The sequence below is a fragment of the Bos grunniens genome, chromosome 18 (genome assembly GCF_055505025.1).
Source record: "Bos grunniens cultivar Pamir isolate PY7600 chromosome 18, Bosgru_T2T1.0, whole genome shotgun sequence".
NCBI lineage: Eukaryota > Metazoa > Chordata > Mammalia > Artiodactyla > Bovidae > Bos > Bos grunniens.
In genome coordinates, this window is record NC_141182.1 from 5,899,580 (window position 1) to 5,919,838 (window position 20,259).

The 20,259-nt window shown below is 49.1% G+C and overlaps 1 protein-coding gene across 12 annotated transcripts in view; it reads left to right on the plus strand.

The window, feature by feature from the left end:
* The window catches only part of WWOX (WW domain containing oxidoreductase), a 907,382-nt gene that overhangs the window by 495,396 nt on the left and 391,727 nt on the right, over positions 1-20,259 (plus strand). Inside the window, exon 9 of one of the 12 annotated variants that reach the window (XM_086350016.1) lies at positions 1-20,259. This exon is cut by the window's right edge and continues 20,080 nt beyond it. The exons of the other annotated variants lie outside the window; for them this stretch is intronic. Coding sequence (XP_086206142.1) covers positions 1-39 — 39 coding nt within the window. The 3' untranslated portion in view covers positions 40-20,259. 12 annotated transcript variants of the gene reach the window in all.

The following is a 20,259-nucleotide window of genomic DNA, read 5'->3' on the forward strand; positions in this document are numbered from 1 at the left end:
TTCTTCACTGGAAAAGTCCCCGATGCTGGGGGGGATTGAGGGCAGGAGGAGAAGAGGGCATCAGAGGATGAGAGGGCTGGATGGCATCACCGATGCAGTGAGCATGAACACTGGGAGATGGTGATGGACAGGGAGGCTGGTGTGTGCAGCCCACATGGTCACAAAGAGTCGGACACGACTGGGCGACTGAACAACATGAATTTTCTACCTTTATCCACACTTGAATAGAGAGCTTCATATTTGACTGTTTGCCACAATATTAATGAATGAATGACTATTTTGATAAATTCTGTACCCTTCTCCATAATCTTGATGGGGAAAATGCATAGCTTAGGAGACTCCCTGTTTATCTAAGAAAAGTTTTTGAACAGAAAGTATTTATTTAAGGTGACAAATATTTATGGAGCCCCTGATTCATGCCAGGAATTGTTCTGCTGACTCAGAGGAGAAATGCAAAGAGGGATGGAGAGAGCTGAGGAGAAGGGGATACGATGGGGCCACTTGTCCAGGGTCTCGGAAAAATACATAGCATCTGGGGCTCTTTTCAAATAGATGGAACTGAAACGTCATTCATTTAAGAAAACTCTGTAGGGTCCCAGGCACTGTAGAAAGTTGTAGAATTGAGGGTGTGAACGAAATGAGCAGAATCCCTGCCCAACAGAACTCAGGGGGTTGGTGAAGACTGTGGTCCTCCCCATCACACATCCTCTGCTTGGCTGGTAATCTCTTTCCTCTCCCAGCCCGTTGTCTAGCGGATGACGTCATCACAGAAGCAGTCAGTGCACCTCGCCATTGACTCAAAGCCAGTGATCGTGGCCAGTGGGCTATTCTGGGGAGACTCCCCCATGCCCGTCTCCTTAACCGTCTCTGCTCATTCATTCTTATGAGACCACTGCTTGCTGAATCTTCTGTTGGGGGTGTCAGCTTAAAGAAAGAAGAAAAATAGATCAAGCTTGCCTGAAAAGAGTACACAGCCTCATTGAGGAGATGGTCACATATGAAGTGAATAGGTCTACAGATGTTAATACAGGCATCCAAGGAAGAGCATCAGAATGAAATGCTGACAAATGGGAGACGCTTGTGGTGTTCATTAAGAAAATGAGTGGCAGCGGGGGCAGGTGTTAAATATGATTTTTTAAAAAGGAAAGAAACCCTGGGGCACATTGAAAGCATCTTTTGAAATAAGCATCTTGATCGAGATAAGTTAGTTTTTCCTATCTTAGTCTGGCTCATAGTATTTCTGTGTACACTTACAGCGTCTGAAATGTATTAGTAATGTTTGTAATTGACCGAATGGAAAATATCAGTTAACTTCAAGCAGTAGTTAAAAATGAATCCGTAGGTGAGAGTTTTATCTGTTTCTCTCAGCCTAAGAGTCGTCAATCAAAAACAAAACAAATAAAGAACAAAAAAAGGAAAGAAGAACGTAGTGTTTACTTTGCAGTATTCTTCTGCAAAATATTGTTTCACTGTGCCGTTTTATTCATTTGAAGCACGTTTTCACCAAAGTGTTCTACTCTAAGCCAGTCTCAGTTCAATTTACAGTGAAAGGGTTTTGTTTTGTTTTTTTTTTGAGTTTAGATAATTTACATATAAAAGCGTTACTGTACATTTTATAGAACGACTGTTCAGAAAACAACAATTTCAGTTTAATCGTATTGTTATTCTGCAAGTTGAAAACGCTTCCCTCTTGCTTCTTAGTCTTCGTAACAACATTCCTTCTTGTCCTAATTTAAAATTGTTAGTGTTTGAAAATGGATGTGTTCCTGTTAGACCCCACCAGTAAGACTTCAGGCCCACTGTGACTTGTCTGATGGACTTGAAGATCATGTGCACCAGTGAGACACAGAATCTTCATAATTATCTGAGCATGACAGGTACATAGCTCTTTCTAAATTATTTTCTTTCTTCTCCCAAGAAATTTTGTTTGCCAGTGGCCATATCTGTTTTAAAAACAAACAAAAATACAAAAAAGTACTTACACCTCCCTTTATGTTTTAAAATTTGCCATGTTCTTTTTCCCCTTTTCTTCAACCCCCTCCCCCGCCCCCGCCTGTTTTTTTTTAAATGACACCGTTGTTCTGGAAAAGTCCTCAGGAGTCAGTTGCTGCACCTCAGAATCTTTTATCACAATGAGCCTTTCAGAAACAGAGCCAGATGTTCAGACCACCGTATTTGTCCTCGGAAGCCTGCCAGTGTTTCAGATTCTTGACCCTGGAATTGAACTTGAGGCTCTGACTCTATAAAGACAACCCTCAACTTTTATGATTCTGAAAGCTTGGGTTACACTATAAATTTCCACCAGTCCCCGCACGTCTGTCTCTTGCAGGATTTCAGGTTATTCCCCAAGTCTATTAGGCCGGCCACATCGGAGTGCCTGCCTCTAAGGCACAGGAGATAATTGCTGGCTGAGAGCGTAATCAGCTGTTTAATCAGGAGCCACAAAGCTGCATTTAACATTTGGTTCCAACCGAAAGATAAGTGCGTCCCCCGACCTCCACCCCAGGAATGAAGCCCAGGGTGTGTTTCCAGGGACAGAGAAGCCGTGCGGACCACTGAGGAGTGTGTGCCCCAGGGGCTCCCGGTCAGCTTTTGGGCTTGCTGTCGCCAGCTTCTGTTCTTACCAGCCCCTATGTTGGAGGGGGTGCAGGTGTGCATCTGTGTAACTCTCATAGCCTCACATATCCCTGTACTGTGGTTCTTGATTTGGGTACCATGTGGTTTGTGTCTTGCAGTAGACAAGGGTCATAAGTTCCTACAGCCTGTTATCCTTTCTGCAGTATCCTTAATTTACGTGTCCCATGGAAAAAGCATTTTCCATAGTGAAAAGAATGGGTTTTTTTGCTTCCAGTATCTACAATTCCCCTTTTCCCCTTTAGGTTTTAACTACCGCATTATAATACTGTTCACATTTACTTGCAAATTCCTAGGCCCCATTGAAAAAAAAGCATGTGGTGATAACAATTTTTCTTGTTATTAGTCTATGAAAATGCTTAAGGCCAGAGTTCAGAGTATTTTCCCTGCTTTGGCAGCCCACTCCAGTGTTCTTGCCTGGAGAATCCCATGGAGGGAAGAGCCTGGTAGGCCACAGTCCATGGGGTCACAAAGAGTTGGACACGACTGAGCTGCTTCACTTTCACTTTAGAAGTCATAAGTGTTAGGTTCAGGGCAATCTGAACTGTTCATTTCAGAAAAATTTATCAAGGCTTCCCAGGTGGTTCAGTGGTAAAGAATCTGCCTACCAGTGCAGGAGATACAGGAGATGTGGGTTTGATCCCTGGACCAGGAAGATCCCCTGGAGAAGGAAATGGCAACCACTGTAGTATCTGGCCTGGAGAATCCCACGGACAGAAGAACTTAGTGGGCTGCAGTCCATGAGGCTGCAAAGAGTCAAACACGACTGAGCATACACACACAGAGACAGGATACGTGCTTGGAGACTGAGGCGCCTGGGTCCAAAACCTGACCCACCACTTACTGGCTGGCTGACCCTGAAGAAAGACCTCAACCCTCGCTGAGCCTTTTCTGAAATACTGAGTGACTGAGAGCGTCCTCACAGAGGTGCCCTGGGGTTGACTAGAGGTGTACGCGGTGCTGAGCGTGTAGGTGATGCTCTCAAGATTCTTCTCCTTCCTTCCTGCCAATAAAGGGGCCCTGCTTTCTGTTCTCATGAAGAGGCCCATCGAGCAAGAACAAATATATGTATAGAGCCTAGAATGTTGGATATCACAACAAAGCCAGGAAACCCATCTATGTACGTGTGACTGTCTCTCGGGGCTTCCTGCCCATTAAGGAGCTATTTATGTAAACTATTAAATGAGTTAGAATCCAGCCTTTTTTTTTTCCCCCTTGGGAAGTAGTAGTTTGAATGTTAGTGCTTTTTAAAAATGTATTTATTCCATTTATTTGGCTGCACCCGGTCTTCGCTGTGGCCTGTGGACTCTAGTTCCCCGACCAGGGATCGAGCTGCAGCAGCCCCCGGTTTGGGAGCATGGGGTCTTCACCACTGGATCCCGACCAGGGATCGAGCTGAAGCAGTCCCCGGTTTGGGAGCATGGGGTCTTCACCACTGGCCCACCAGGGAAGTCGTCTTCTGTAAGTTTTAAGTTCCCTCTCCAGCCAGCTCTGCATTAGAATCACCTGGGAAGCTTCTGAACCCTCCCAGGGGCAGAAGGCGTGGTTTCTTGCCTTTGATGTCAGTGTCCATCACAGTGGCCTTTGCAGTTAGGTGTCCCCCCAATGAGGACTGAGGCAGCAAGAGTCAGGGCGACTGCAGGGTGCCCAGGGGCCCGGTCTGTGATTATGGGTGAACGAGCGCCATGAAACACGCCTTGCAGCTTGTCTGGCCTGCGCACGTGTCTCCTCCCAGCTTCCTCTCGCTCTGTGCTTCTCCCTTCTCTGCGCTCACAGAGCCCCAGAGCTGCCTTCCAGTGTCCGCAACCTCGCTGCTTCTCTGGCCATTGAAGCCCCCTCCAGGGTCACTCCTGGCAGTTGGCTCACTGCTTTCCCATCTCTGCCAAGGTCAAAAATAGACCTTTACTCCTTGGCATCAGACTGAGCTCGTTCATTTAACAGATAACCCTAAAATTTCCATGACTGAACTTTTAATTCATAATAAGGATGTATTTATCCCTCTGGTCACGGTCTGCTGTGAGTGCTTTGGGGACCTAGACTTTATCCATCCGGGGTCCTCACCTTCCATTCTCGGAAGGTTTCCATGGTGCCCTCTTCTCCAGGCCCAGCAGCAGAGCAGGGAAACGAAGCATCAACTGCAAGGGACGTTTCTGGGCTAAGCCTGGAAGCAGCATTCCTCACATCCACGCTCATCCTCTGGCAAGAATTAAGGGCATCCCAGAAGAAGGAAGAAGTGGGTTTAGTGAAGCTCTCAGCAGCCTTTGCCTCATTCCCCTGTTCTGGATCTCAACCCTTCATTTATATCTATAATTAAATCTTTTGGGAGTGCCCGTCACAGTTGGGACATGCTTCTAGGGGCTCTGGGTACCAGCAGTGAACAAAGTCCCTGGTGATAAAATAAAGTAGTTGGATTGTATTATCTTGACAATAACTTGCAACTTAGATTTTTCACTGCGTTCTATCAACATTAGAGTTTCCATCAACATAACTTTTAGCAGCAACTCATGAGAATAACCATCCTTTCTGTCATTTATTCATACGTCTCCTTTTTCTGGAAGAAATTATGGCACATGGTGTTTTGTTTTTTTTTTTTTTTTTTTTAAGCACATTGTATGTACTACGAGGCTCATCCTTATACAAACTGGTAGAGTTACTGGCATGTCCTGCTTTATCCGTTCGGTCAAGTCAGAGCCCCTTGGTCTGGGGAATTTGGAGGAGCAGACCCACACATGTGAAGTTCCCTGGTGAAATGACAAGGAGCTAGGAAAACATTTCCATGTCCTTCCCTCTTGGCTTACATCAAAATCATCTCTTTGCCCTTGAGTTTGAAAACCAGTTTCCATAAGCTCTGCATAAATATCGCATTGCCACTTTTTCTACCCTCCAGGAGACACTTTCTGGGGAGCAGCGAGCATGATTTGATGAGGTTTTATGTGTATGTGGAGTTTTCCAGACATATCTCATCCCCATTTCTTTCCCTTAAGAGTTTCTCAAGGGTAGCAGTGAGTTTTATTTGTTTCTCTTTGCATTTCCTGTGGCTGAGCACCTTGTAAAGAATCCCCGATGTCTAGTGAGTGTTTTATGGGTGCTGGTTGTGTTCACGTGCTATCTTGGTTTCTCTGGGCTGTTGTAACAAAGGACTGACAAATGGGGCAGCTTACAGTAATGGACGTGCAATCTCTCGAAGGCCTGGAGACTAGAAGTCCCAGATCAGGGTGTCATCGGGGCCGTAATTCCTCAGAAGACTCTCGGGGAGTGTCTGTTCCATGCCTTTCCTGTAGGAAAGGTATCGCTTCAGGTATTGCTGGCAGCCCTTGGTGCGCCTTGACCTGCAGATGCCTCATGCCAGCCTCTGCCTCCATCATCACTTGCCCTTCTCTTGCGTGTCTGTCTCTTCTCTTCTTATAAGGACACTCACCAGTCGTTGAATTAGGGCTCATTCTACTCTTGATCTCCAAAGACCTTACTTTCAAAGAAGGTCACATTCACAAGTTCTTGGGTCCAGGATTTCATCACATATTTTGGAGGGACGCAGTCCAACCCGTACTACGCACCACCCCTTCCACAAAGCACCACCACGCACAAACCCAAGTCCCGATACTTCACACAGTCCTTGAATTCATCCAGGTCTGACGGATGAAAACATGAAGGAACAAGCAACCTGATGAGTTAACGAGGTGGCTGGGAGTTTAGGGAAGGCTCCTGCAAAGAGATGGCCAGGTAGCCCAAAGATTGTGATCCTATCGTATCCAGGCTTGAGTCTCTGGTTGGCATCTTTGGTGGTGGGTTTTAGCAAGGTTTTCAATGCTGCCAAGGAAGATCCTCCCTTAGAACCTTTGGAGCGAGCTTGGCCTTGCCAGCACCTTGAGTTTGGACTTTGGCTTCCAGAACTGTGAGAGAATACGTTTCTCTTGTTTTAGACCACCCGGTTTGTGGTCATTTGTTACAGCGGCCACGGGAAACCCACACCAAGGGTAGAGACTCTGCTCGGTCACTCAGCTGCTGACGGTCAGGGATAGGATCAGAACCCACAGTTTTGCTCGAACCTGCCATGCAAACACCTCTTCCCAGATAGTAGAACCACTGCCAGCCCAACCTCCCGAGACTCTGGTTACATTCAAATCAGACTGTGCATGTGAACAGGCACACAGCAGCCTGACAAGAGCCAGTCACGTGGTGGTTGTTGTTTGCTGTTGTTGTTTTTGTTTTGTTTTGTTTTTGCTCCTTAGCACAAGTTGTTGAAGAATTCTTAGCAATGTTGGGAGTGGAACTACTTGGCTCAAGAATATAAAGCTGTTTTGCCTTTAAGGCTCTGGTTACATCTTGTCTAATTGCTTACTGAACAGCATATGTATATATGTGCATATGTGTATGTGATACATATACACACACATATATACATCAGGATAATTTCACTGATGAGCCTAGGACCTCAGATCCAGTCTTCTCTCTCTCCTTCCCTCCCTCTCATCTTCCACCCTCCCTTCCTCCTTCCCTCTCTTCTTTCCAACATTTCCTGATAGCCCGTGACCTGGGCTGTGTTAGGCACACCAACTCCATAACTGAGATATGGCTTAGGATTCACTCACACAAGTCCAGGAGAAATAAATCTTTGAGGAGAAAAAGAAACCCATGAATAACCTCTCCCGGCTAATCATGAGGGGTGTAGGGAGTCTGTTCCATCAGGGAACCACAAGGAATCCAAGAATCCCAAGAACTCAGTAGCCGTAAGAGGTGATAGACATGGGGCGATGATTTTGAAATCTGTGCCTGAGGCCGCCCTTACTGATTCCCTTCTAACTAATTGGAATGTGGGACCAAGGGGCACTGTAGGACGTCTGAGTTTAGGTCATCGAAGGTGGTAACAGCTTTGACGTGGTTCTGTCTCACTCATGGGATGCTTACCATCGGAGCTTGGCCACCATGCTGTGAGGAAGCTCAATTGAACACGTGTGGTCACCCCAGGGAGATGCCCACGCAGACAGGAACTGAGGCTGCAGCAACCATCAGACCCGAAGTGAACGTCTGAGCCTTCAGGGGAGTCCAGCCTCCCAAATTGTGACACAGGGAGGCCCACCGTCCCCCCAGCACCCTCTGCAGATTCCTGACTCATGGGATTCATGAACAGAAGTGGTGGCTTTACACCTCTGAGTTTTGGGATGACTTGATGCACAAGTAGAAGACGTGGAGTGTGTTCTAATCCATATTTTAGCAGATGTTTATCAGAAATTAAGCCCTGACACTTCATTAACCACGTGTGGGCATATCTGAGAGTAAGGAGATTTGACTCAGATTCTGAAGTTAAATAAAATGCAAGGCAATCCATGGAAGTCTGTTGAAATATTCCTGATCTGGCCTGTGTTCCAGTGGGTTTTGGGCCAAAGGCAGGTGGGAGCGATTGTCTCTGTGGTTCTTAGGAAGGGCTTGGGAGTTATCTCCGACAGCTCTGACTTCCTCTTATTCTGAGAATGTGCATGGTGTGTTTGCAAGAATAAAGAAGTGGTGTTCATTCTATGGCACTGCTGACACTGAGTGGATGGCTGTTGATTGTCTTCTCATCTTTTCTCGCTAGACTTTTTCAAAACCCATTCCTTTACCACCACCCCCCTTTTTTGTGGTTTTTCACATTTTAATAATGTGAAGCAGTGTTTCCCAAACTTCGTCTTTATGCTCCATTTGCACCTTTTGTCCTGTTTGCTCCTTTCATAAATTGTTTGTTTTTAATCTACCTTTGTGTATACTTAGATTACCAATTGCAGCTATTTATGTGGAAAGTTTTATATGCCTAATATAAGTGGAAGACCAGTGTCATTCATCTAACTATAAGATATTCATTAGAAGTTACTGAGCCCCAAACAGTGGTTTTAAATTCTAGTTGGATAACGTACGCCTGCTGGTGACTCTGAAATTGAAGTGTTTGGTGTTGAGAAGAAACGTCGGCACGAGACTTGTTGTTTTTTCTAGTGAGTAGAGGATTGTAAGAGAATTGAAAAGAGATTTTTTCCCCCTTCATGTATGTCTCTGGAGTATAGCCTCAGAAGCCTTGAATTTACCTGTAATATTTACATGCCACATTTGCCCAGGGCACCTTTCCATAATCATCCTAATCAGAACCTCATAAATGTTTGTTGAGTTCATGAACCTGCTTGTCTGATGGATTCTGAAAAAGCTGATGGCTGCCATTTCTAGTGACTGGAGCCATCTCCTTACAGACTTGGGAAATCCGTCTGGCCCTTAACACAGCCGAGCTGGAGGACAGAGCTGGCTTATGTGTGATCGGGCTGTGAGGGTGAATTTTACATGACGGCTCAACTGAGCCCTGGGTGCATGCAGACGCTTAGCCAAGCAGAGTACCAGGTGGTGTTTGCACAGGGGTTTTGGATGAGACTGACATCTGAATCTAGGCTGAATAAATTCGATCATCTTCTCTAATGTGGGTGGGCCTCATAAGATCTGCTGAAGGTCTAAACAGCACAAAAGGCTGACCCTCTCGTGGCTGAAGGGGAGTACTCCTGCCTTAGTGGTTTGATCGCTTTCCTGCCTCTCGACTCACACCGAAACATCAGCCTTTCCTGATCAAACCCAGCAGCTTTCAGACTGGAACCTACAACACCAGGCTTCCCGAGCCTCCATCTTGCCCACGGAAGATCCTGGGACCTCTCAGCTTCCATAGTCTCATAAGCCAACTCCTCATCAGTGGTTAATACATTAACGAGTCCGTGTTTATGTATACCCTGTGGATTCTCTCTCTCTCGAGAAGCCTGATGAACACGGACGCGAGGTTCTGCTTGGAGGTGCTTCACCTCAGGGAGCCATTCAGACGTGGCCTGTGCACATTCCGGTTGGATGCCCGCGCCTGCGGGTGCTGGCGCCCTCTTTGCACATCGCCTCTCAGTGTCTGCAGACGCAGGCCCAGTCCCTGAGGGGCGAGCAGAGGCAGCGCCTACGGCTGTGGATCGCAGCCTGGACGGCCTCTCTCCAAGCCGTCCTTTCCCCTCTCCTGGCCTCCCTAGACCATGAGGTCCCTGGGGGCCACGCCCCGTCATCCGTGTTTCTCGTTCTTAATCCACGTTCTACATCCCATGGACGAGGTGCGCCAGGGATTCTGTGGGTTCCAAGGTAACAGGGGCCTTGCCGTCAGAGCCCGGCTGGGCTGGGTGGCTTTCAGCAGCTCCTGGTGGGCTCCTAAGGGGAAGCCGCCATCTGCCGGAAAGTTCGAGGTTCTGACAGCATCTTTCTGAAAAACAGTTCTATTAGGAAGAAGTGATGTTTGAAAGCCCGCACGGATGTCCAGCAGGTTGTCACAGAGAGGAGGCTGTGGTCTTTTGACGATTTCAGGAGCTGGTGGAGTTGAGTAGGTGGTTTTCCGCCGTCCTCATATTATGTACTGAGTGTGCTCTTGCCACTGGGTGATGATTTTTTTTTGTTGTTGTTACAATAGTTCGACATAAAATCGGTGTTTATGTGTGATTTGTCTTCTGAAGATTCTCTCTATAAGACTCTGGGGTTGACGAGTGAAAATGTGGCTCTGTGTAGCCAATAAGAGGCCCTGAAGAACATGGGCTTTTTAAATAATCGGACTTGCACTGCTCTGGGACTCTTGGTATATTAAAATGTGAATCTATCTGTGTTTCTATCAATTTTATTAGACGCGTGCATGTCTGCACAGAACAGTGGCTTGTTTGCCCAGTCCCTTAACACCCTCTGGTTCGAGAAGCTGCCTCACGTGTCGTGTCGCTTGCTGCTGCCCCTGAAATGGTCAGGTGGGGAGCGGGCGGGACTCTGCCTGATGACAGATGTGAGTGTGGACAGAAGGCACAGCTGGGCTCTGACCAGGGCTGCCTGGTCCTGGCGCCCAGGCCCCTAACCGCAGAGCCACACTGAGCTCGCCCCAAGCGAGGTTCGGGGGGCAGAGGGGGACAGAAGCGTTCCCCTAAACAGCATCCCGTCTTCATGCTTTTATGCCCGTGGGACAGTGCTGTTTTTTCACCCTCATCATGGAGACCCCCAAAAGGCCACATCCTGTGTTGCCAGTTTCATCCTAGCCCTAGGAAGGTGTAGCAGTATGGGCCAAGTTCAATGGCCAGAAGCTCTGGCTTCCTGGTTGACTCTGCTTTCTCCGTTGCTGGAGTAAAGCATGGAGTCCAGCATTCTGTTCCTTGGCCAAGAAGTCACGGAAGCTTGAGGCTCATCAACAGGAACCTCCGTAACCTCGGGTGTGTCCCAGCTGTGCTGTGACCTCCCCAAAGCTAAGGCCATGGATTTTCTTCCAGATGCTCAAGTACCTGACTCCAGAGGTATTTGCTGAATGAATGCATGATCCCGAGGACCATTCTTGCAATGGTTAGAGGGAGGATGGCTTGTGCACAGACCCTCCCCTCCACACTTCGACTGTTAGGACCTTGCTTAGGCAGTGATTACTGAGGAACCTGCTGGGTGCTTTCAGAAAGCAGGCTACCTGTCCCCAGAGGTTCTAGCATTGCCCCAGCCCTGGGAGAATGTTCTGGGTGGATGATGCTAGGCCTGACCAACAGAGGACTGAGCTGGGATGGGTGTACAGAGACCCCCTATTACACTCTAAGCAACGGGATATGTTACTGAATAATTGGGGCTTCCCAGATGGCTCAGTGGTAAAGAATCCACCTGCCAATGCAGGAGACGCAGCCTCAATCCTTGGGTTGGGAAGGGCTCCTGGAGGAGGACATGGAAACTCACTCCAGTATCCTTGGCTGGAGAAACCCATGGACAAAGGAGCCTGACGGGCTACAGTTCATGGGTCGCAAGGAGTCAGACATGGCTTAGCAACTAAACAACAGCAAACAGCATATTGACTCTCCTGGGGTCAGACAGAAGAAGAAACCTGTGCATTTCTTATTACACACACACACACGCCCCTCCATAAAGGTAGACAACTCACTCACTCCAAATTGTCTCCCCAAAGGAAACCCTGCTTCAGAAGCCATGCGCTGCGGTCCACCCCTTTGTCACCAGCTCCTGCTACTACCTAAGTGACTCTGTCCGGGGCCCCTGCGCCCCCAGCCCCTGTCCCGCCACCCCCAGGCACAGCCAGCGGCCGCCTCAGCCCTCTGTTCCGCCTGGTGCTTCTGAGCCGGAAAACAGTTTTGTCTTCTGAGAACCCCATTTCTTAGAAAGAAGCCCCAGCGCCCCCAGCCTGAAGTTGAAAGAAGGGCTCAGGAAGGGCTGGGTCTTGGGGCACGTCTCCAGTGCTGATCTGACTCAACCCATCGGCCACGCCTCTTGTGTTTCTGTGTGAAATCACCCGTCCAGGGGCTCCGGAAGGCGAAGCCCCACAGCCCCATAGGCACAGAGCAAACGCCGATGTAACTTTTGAAGACCGTCCTGGCAGTAGCTGTGAGCTTGGACCTCTGTCCGCCCCCACCGCAGGCTCTAAGGCTGGGGGGGAACGGCCTTAGGACGTCAGTTTCCAGGCTCTCCGGTGGTCAGAAGGTCACTGTGGAGGAGCGGGCGTTCAGACATCCAGGTGCAGAGGATGCCAAGTGTAGCAGAGGGCGCCCCTCCTCCCGCACGTGGGGTGCCAGTTACTGCCTCTTCGTGCTGGAAGGGGACTTGGAATTGGTTTGGCACAAAGGTTAATGCGTTCTTATGGCTGCCGGTTGGCCCCTTGAATCGCTGGTAGTTGGGGCAGAGGAAGCGTTTAATCTGACGCACTGAGTGCAGGTCCACCCATGGTTGTATGGTGGTTGCAGCGGTTTCTCGGTGCGTGCGTGTGTGTGTGTGTGCGCACACGTGTGCGTACACGCACATGTATACGGTTCAGATGTGCTCCTGCTTTTCCGCCTTTACTTCCCCTCTGTACACAGGGGCTGTCAGTCCCATCCTCTGCCAGCTCACCAGCCTCCACCCCCAACCCCCAGAGAAAACAGAACACGGGCTTGCTGTCTTCTAAATCGTGTCGTTGGAGAAGTGGGTGAAACAGGTTCTTCTCTTTCACAGGCCAGGGCTCTCCTAAAGGGCGTGCACCCGTGATGATATGCTAGGGCGGAGGTCAGGCAACTGCAGGCACGACCAAGTCTGGTTCTTATAAATAAAGTTTTATTGAAATACAGTCACACCCTTTGGGAATTGCCCAGGACTGACGGGCGGGTCATGGTGGAGAGATCTGACAGAATGTGGTCCACTGGAGAAGGGAATGGCAAACCACTTCAGTATTCTTGCCTTGAGAACCCCATGAACAGTATGAAAAGGCAAAATGATAGGATACTGAAGGAGGAACTCCCTAGGTCAGTAGGTGCCCAATATGCTACTGGAGATCAGTGGATAAATAACTCCAGAAAGAATAAAGGGATGGAGCCAAAGCAAAAACAATACCCAGCTGTGGATGTGACTGGTGATAGAAACAAGGTCCGATGCTGTAGAGACTCACTGGAAAAGACTCTGATGCTGGGAGGGATTGGGGGCAGGAGGAGAAGGGGATGACAGAGGATGAGATGGCTGGATGGCATCACTGACTCGATGGACGTGACTCCGGGAGTTGGTGATGGACAGGGAGGCCTGGCGTGCTGCGATTCATGGGGTCGCAAAGAGTTGGACACAACTGAACTGAACTGTGTTCACATTACAGTGGACAGTTGAGCAGTTGTCCCACAAAGCCTCTAATATTTCCTGAGGCCTTAACATAGAATGGGCTTCCCTTGTGGCTCAGCTGGTAAAGAATCCACCTGCAATGTAGGAGACTTGGGTTCGATCCCTGATTTGGGAAGATACCCTGGAGAAGGGAAAGGCTACCCACTCCAGGATTCTGACCTGGAGAATTCCATAGACTGTATAGTCCATGGGGTTGCAAAGAGTTGTACACGACTGAGCAACTTTCACTAGCATAGAATACAACTGCTGACCCCTTAGGGTTGCCGAATTTAGCAAATAAAAATGCAGGATGCCCATCGAAACCTGAATCTCAGAGAAACAAAGAAATGTTTGGGTTTTTTTTAATTGAAACTGTATCTCACATTTAACTGGGCAACCTGTTGTTTTTTCTTTTCTTTTTGATCATGTGGAATGCAGGGATCTTAGTTCCCCAACCAGGAATCAAACTCGCACCCCGTGCAGTAGAAAAGCAGAGCCTTATCCACTGGGCCACCAGGGAAGTCCCCAGCCTGTATTTTTCAGTCTGGGTGCCCTATAACCCTTGTAGTAAGCTATGGGAAGAAAACATTGCAGCTTCTGTTTACATGTTTTAAAATCTTAAACCATATGTAAATGTACAGTTCTTGGGGGGTTTGTTCAGAATTTAATTTTACTGCTAGTGGTGCACGATCAAAGCAGTCTGGAGACCACTGGGAGGAAAAACTCCCACCCGTATGACCAATCCGGGTTTCTGGCATGACCTCAGGTGAAGCCTGGTCGGAGGGAAGGATGCAGATTCCAGCTCTGGCTGGTCCCATTGTTTAAACACCCTGGGCTCTGTGCCCTCGTGTGGATAATGGTCTGTCTCTAGTCGATGGGGTGCTTGTAGAAACCCATCCGTGTTTGTGTCCCAGTGCCGGCCAGAGCCCACGGAGTGTGGTGGGCGCGCCACGAGTGTCCTCTTCGCAAGGAGTGTGGTGGGTGCGCCACGAGTGTCCTCTTCCCCGTGGCTCCAGTGGAGACTGGCCTGCAGGGGTGGGAGGACAGAGGGCCCCAGCACGCTGGGCAGAGCTCCCTCGCGCCGGACCCTCTCCCGCTCGCGTCCTTCTGGCTGCAGCAGTGACTCACACGGGGTTAGGCTGTTTGTGTCTGTGCTCTGTGCTGTGGTTTCGGTTCACATGGGGTTGGGGGACGCAGTTTTGTTTTCATTTTGGTCGGTTGTGTGAGTTTCCACCCTTCACCTCTTCAGTAGCTGACGTTCTTGTGAAACTCTGCGGGGATTCATTGGAAATTGTCCAGTCAGTGACTTGTGGTTCCTGGTAAGAGCTGGGCAGCAGCATCCAGTTGGGCACTGGCCACTTCCTGGGCATCCAGAGATGGCCCTGGCCTCTGGGAGGATGGGAGGGGCCTCACTAGGTCTCCCGAGCATGATTGCCACCCCCAACACACGCTGCCCGCAGCCATGCTCGAGCAGGAAGTACACTGATCCAGCCCCCGAAGGGACCATCTTTCCTCCCTGGGACATCCACCTTCCTCCCTGGAGCACCCTCCTTCCTCCCTGGAGGAGGCCCTTGAGCATCGTTCTGTCTCAGTACCACAGTGGTCTCAGCAGCTTTTTTGCTAAGCTATAAGTCAGCCCCCAATTCCTGTCTGTTCCCAGGGCAAGGTGCAGGCTGGTAGAGGAGGGCCACGCTTCCTGCCCAGGATGGCACAGGTGCCTCCTCCCTCTGAGGGCAAGGTGACGAGTCGAGAAGGAGGCCAGAAGTCCCATCTCCTGTCATGACAGAAAGGAAGTGGTGTTTTCCACCATCCATTTCTCCATTCACCAGCAAGTTCTTCTGGGGGAATCTACTCCACATCACACCTGGCCTTACACACCAGGGGAACCAACATGTTTATGTCTCCACTGCCCTCGAGAAGCATTGTTTAGAAGAGAAATCAGAAGAGTACCCAGTGTTTCTGAGGCAATGTGATGGGTGTCGGGGCATGGAAAAGCTGGGTGTGCTTTCAGAGCACTGTGCCAGGGACATGACACCGATGAGAAGCTGGTGCTTCAACTGGGCTTTGAGGTCTGAGTAGGAGTTTGCTAAATGGAGAAGCAGTGTGGGGAAGGGCATAACAGGTGGAAGGAAATAGGAATTCTAAAGCTCACGGCTTTAAATGGTTAGATAGCATCACCAACTCCGTGGACGTGAATTGGAGCAAACACCATGAGACAATGGAGCCCAGAGGACCCGGGCGCGCTGCAGTCCACAGGGCCGGGAAGAGCTGGACTCAACTTAGAGACGGAGCAACAACGAAACTCAGTCTCAGCACCGCAGGGTGTGTCCGAGGTGCTGCGCGGGATTGGGGGACTTGTTTATGTGTGTTGAAGCGGCTGCACGAGCGTTGCGTGCAGAGGAGGCAGGAGGGGGCCAGCTTGGAGAGCGGCCATGGGCTCCAGCGTGCGTCTAGTACCCGAAGACAAAGCGGAAACAGGAATTACTAAGGAGCTAAAAATCGAAGCGGGCTTCTTGACCTTAAAAGCCCATTTGACCAAAATCATCAGTTAAGCAAAGAAGAACAAAACTCACTTTTTTCTCAAAGTCTTAACAGCCCGCAGTTTCCCGCCACGTCCAGACTTACTTCTTACCCGCCTCCCCCCGCCCCGGCAGCCCTCACAGCCTGCCACTGTCCAATTCCCTCCCCACACTGGCGTCCCCAACACCTGCCTGCTCGCAGCGTGTACCACTGAACCCCCAGCACCCATGATGCTTGTTGCCACTCTGTTGATCAAGAAACCAGGGTCTCATGGGGCTGAAGAGTTCACCTAAGGAGACCAAGCTGGTTCAGAGCAGCATTTGGACTTGAACCTGTGTCTTTCCGTCAAAACCAGGGTCCTCTCAGCTAGGCTCTTTCCTGGAAGAACCCACCCTAATGGCACTCAATCAGGTTCTGTCGGGGGACTGATGGATTACAGTCAAATTTCTTAGCCAGCTTTGGCTGAACTGGGCATTTCTCCCCACCTCCAAGTCCCTCCACCACCCACTTGCAGAGCCTGAGTCTCCAAGGCTTCGCTCCACGGGTACTTGGCTTTGAGAAAAACGAGCGTGTTTTTCATGCCTGGGTGTCCTGGCCTTTCCTCCCTGCTCATTTGCAACCGAACGAGGTGTGTGAATGCATGATATAGGGGCGCCTCGTTTCCATGTTCTGTTTTGGGGGGGGGGTCCCTCCCCAGAGAAGGTTTGGTGGAAATCTTCTCCCTTTGCCTCTTTTTCTTGGATCTGCTTGTAAATGAAACATTTTAAGGGCTTTCTTGGCCAGAGGATTTTTTTCTTTTTTATTATAAACATAAAACGTTCATTGAAACATTAAACGTTTCACAGCTGTTTTTCAGCACATAAATTTTCATCGGTACCCACCCCTGACTGTGACACCCTCCTCATATACTTCTCCTCCTCCTCCTCCTTTTTTTTTAGCTCCTCACATAGTTCCAAGACCAGAGCTGAGGGTGGGTGGTGGGGGCTGGATCACAGATAAAACACAACGGCGACTTCTAGTCCAGTTGTTCAGTTCGGGAAAGCACATCGTGTTTGACAGCAGCGAGGAACGTGCAGGGTCCTGAGCCCTGCTGAGGAAAGCAAGGGCTCGCTGCTCCTCCCAGCCCGGACCTGAGCCCTCCGTGAGGCTGAACCCTGCGCCCAGGCTGCGGAGGAGACCGCCAGGCAGGCCTCAGATGCGTCTCCCCTCCCAGCGGGGCAGAGCGGGGCTGCCTCTGAGAAAGCCACGAGATTGCAGAAGGCCAGCCCCACGTGCACAGGCCAGCCCGTGGTGCCCCCTCCTTTACCGTCTGTCTCTCCTGCCCCGGAGAGTCTGCCGTGAGCTTGCACAGTGCGTGGGCCCAGGGCGGTAGAGGATGGACGGTCAGCATCCCAGAGCTCAGCCCTGGTTCTTTTGTAAAGAACTGTTGCTGACGTTTGGTTGATTTGCAGCGCTGTGTTAGTTTCTTCTGTATGCCCGAGCAGCTCAGTTATACATGCGTCTTCACATTCTTTTCTACTGTAGCTTATCACAGGGCACTGCAGAGAATTCCTTGTGCTCTGTAGTGGTTATTTCCCTCTTTACATACACTGGTTTGCTAACCCCAGACTCACAGTTCTTCTCCCCCAACCCCTGGCAACCACAAACCTGTTCCTTCATCTGCGAGCCTGTTTCTCTCTCATAGATATGTTCGCGTTGTCATTTAGATTCCGTATATAAGTGATGTCATATGGTATTTGTCCTTCTCCGTCTGACTTACTTAGTATGATAATCCCTAGGTACATCCATATTTCTGCAAAGGGCATTGTTTCGTTCTTTTTTATGACTGAATAGTATTCCACCGTGTGTGTATATACATGCATACCTACACGAATACATACATACGTCATCTTTATCCATTCCTCTGTCAGTGGACGTTTAGGTGTTTCTATGTCTTGGCTATTGTAAATAGTGCGCTGTGAGCCTTGGAGTATGTGCCTCTTTTTGAATGGTGGTTTCTATGGGTATATGCCCCAGAGTGGGATTGCTGGATCCCATGGCAGCCCTGTCTTTAAATTTTTAAGGAACCTCCATTCAGTCCTAGTTCTGCATCTGCTCCATGACCAGGGATAAATTGCAGCCTTTTTCTTGGCCTCCGTTTCCCCACTTGCCAAAGTGGGGGCTGGTCCTTGACCTATTGCGTCCATCAGAGGCTGAACGTCCTGTGGTTCTCAAGCACCTTGCAGCTGAGATAACACTCCTGCAGGGCAGCCTGGTGCACGGTGGCCCAGGACGCTTGTCCATCTGTACCAGAGGGTGTTGAACTTGGACCACAGCACGTGGGCTCTGATGACCCTAGAGGATGACAGAAGAGTTCCCTGCCTGTCTCACAGTATACTTCTCCAACAGACCTCAGCTATTCCTCCCCCAGATGTGATTCATCTATTCCTGTATCTGGCATTTCTCTAGTGTGCTCTGTGTCCTGACCTCCGTGTTGAACTCCTGAAGTGTAAAAGTTGCCAGACCTTGAGCTGAGTAGTCGTTCAATGCATTTTTGATGAAGGAATGAATGAATGAATTAGTCAATCTAGTCTGCACCCTAATAAAAGCTCACCACAAGTATTTATAAAATAGCCCTAAAGACTATATGCAGATATTGATGGCTGCCCAGTGGTGAACATGCTCAATGTGTTGGGAGCAGCCATTCAACCGTGTCTACCTCCAACATTTCCTGTGTGTTCCTCCATGTCAGGCCCTGGGGATGCAGAGCTTAATAAGACAGAAGCTTAACCCACCGTGCGGGCTGCAACCTTCACTGCTTGGCACACACCCTCCCACCAGTTTCCTTAGGGTCTTGCCCCCTCTCAGCACCGGGCCCTGGTTCCCCATCAGTCCTCATGCCCTAACCCATGAGCGCAGGCAGTGGAGTGAAATCCCTGGGCGCAGATAGGCATCAACAAGGGAGATCAGGTAAGCCGCTTATGTGAGGCGCTGTCGGGCCCGTGGCAGAAGGGTTCCCCGGACTCGCAGCATGCCCTCCTCAGTTGTTTTTCTTGCACACTCGGATTCCACTGCCCGGTGATATTACACCTGCATACACGAAGCCCTCTGTCACGGCAGCCGCGGATGCCGCCAAATTCCTTGTAAAGCCATATATCTTAAGTCGGAAGGAGCATCTTTGAGGGGGAGGTGAATTGATTTGCAAAGCAGCCCGACACGTGGGCTCCTATTTCTCCTTGCAATCAAATAATTCATCTCTCTACCCCGAGGGCCATGTGAAATTGGAACCTGGGAGAAAACCTACAGCTGTTTGTAGTAGCGGGATCAGAGGAAAGTAGCCAAGTGTTTTCTAAAACGATTCCTTGCTGATCGCGAGCTTGGGTGTGTTGAAGGTTTTGTGGGATGGGTGGGCCAAAGCTCGGGTGGGCTGGCCCGCCATGACCGAGGGCTGCCTGGTTAGCTAAACAGGTGCCAGAAGCCGTGCTTGGTGCATCAGCAGCTCTTTGTGTGCCAGGCATCGAATATAGATTACCTTTAAGTCCTTAAAATCACCTACAGCACAGGTCGTGGCCCCATTCTACAGATGAGGAAGCAGAGCCCCAGAGGAAGGAGAAGAAAAAAGCAGGATTTTTAAGATAGTTAAGATCATAACAGACTGAAATGTTTAAAAAATGCCACACAGGCAGCTAGTCATTAAAATTCCTATTTAAAGTTTTTTTTGTTTTTTAAGACTGGAAAATACTCAAACTTGGGTTTTGGATTCTGGTGGAAGAATATTAAATCATAAAGAAATATTTAACATTTGGGTTTCAAAAAATACATTAGCAGTATGTATAATAGTTAAGAATGTATTTATTTTAGTACAGAAAAAATAAAGGTGAGGAACACACAGATGGATCATCATGGAACATGAGTTAGGCTAGAAGAAATATTTTCTGGTCAAGTTGAGAAATAGCTAAGGAGGAAAAACTCCAGATCTTAAAATAGGTGCAGTATATTATATATCTGTGAAAATGGGCCAAATAGATTGCCGCCATTAAATCCATGTTGGGTGTTGAGATCTCGGGTTACCTGGAAGGCAACTGTACTTCCTATATTTAACCAGGCTTTTTATAAACCATTCCTCTTAACACCTCAAACTCCATCCTGGGTGGTTATTTCATACCAAGTTTGACATTCTTTCACTTGGAGGGTCCTCAAAATAGAAGACCAGAAAGGAGCCTTTTAAAAGTCTGGCACGGTGAGCCGGCCGCTTTTCTGCCGAGTGACTGTGAGCAGTCCCAAATACAAGAGAAAATAAGGCAGTGCATGGAAAGCATTTCCACAAGTCCATTCCACATCTTAAAGTCAAGGAAGAAGGAAAACAAGAGAAAAGAGGAAAATTAGCCATTCCTCTTTGAAAGGGCACATCTCTGGATAGTCGCTGTGTGTTGGTCCCTCAGTCGTGTCCGACTCTTTGTGGCCCCACGGACTGTAGCCCACCAGACGCCTCTGTCTGTGGGGTTCTCCAGGCGAGAGCAC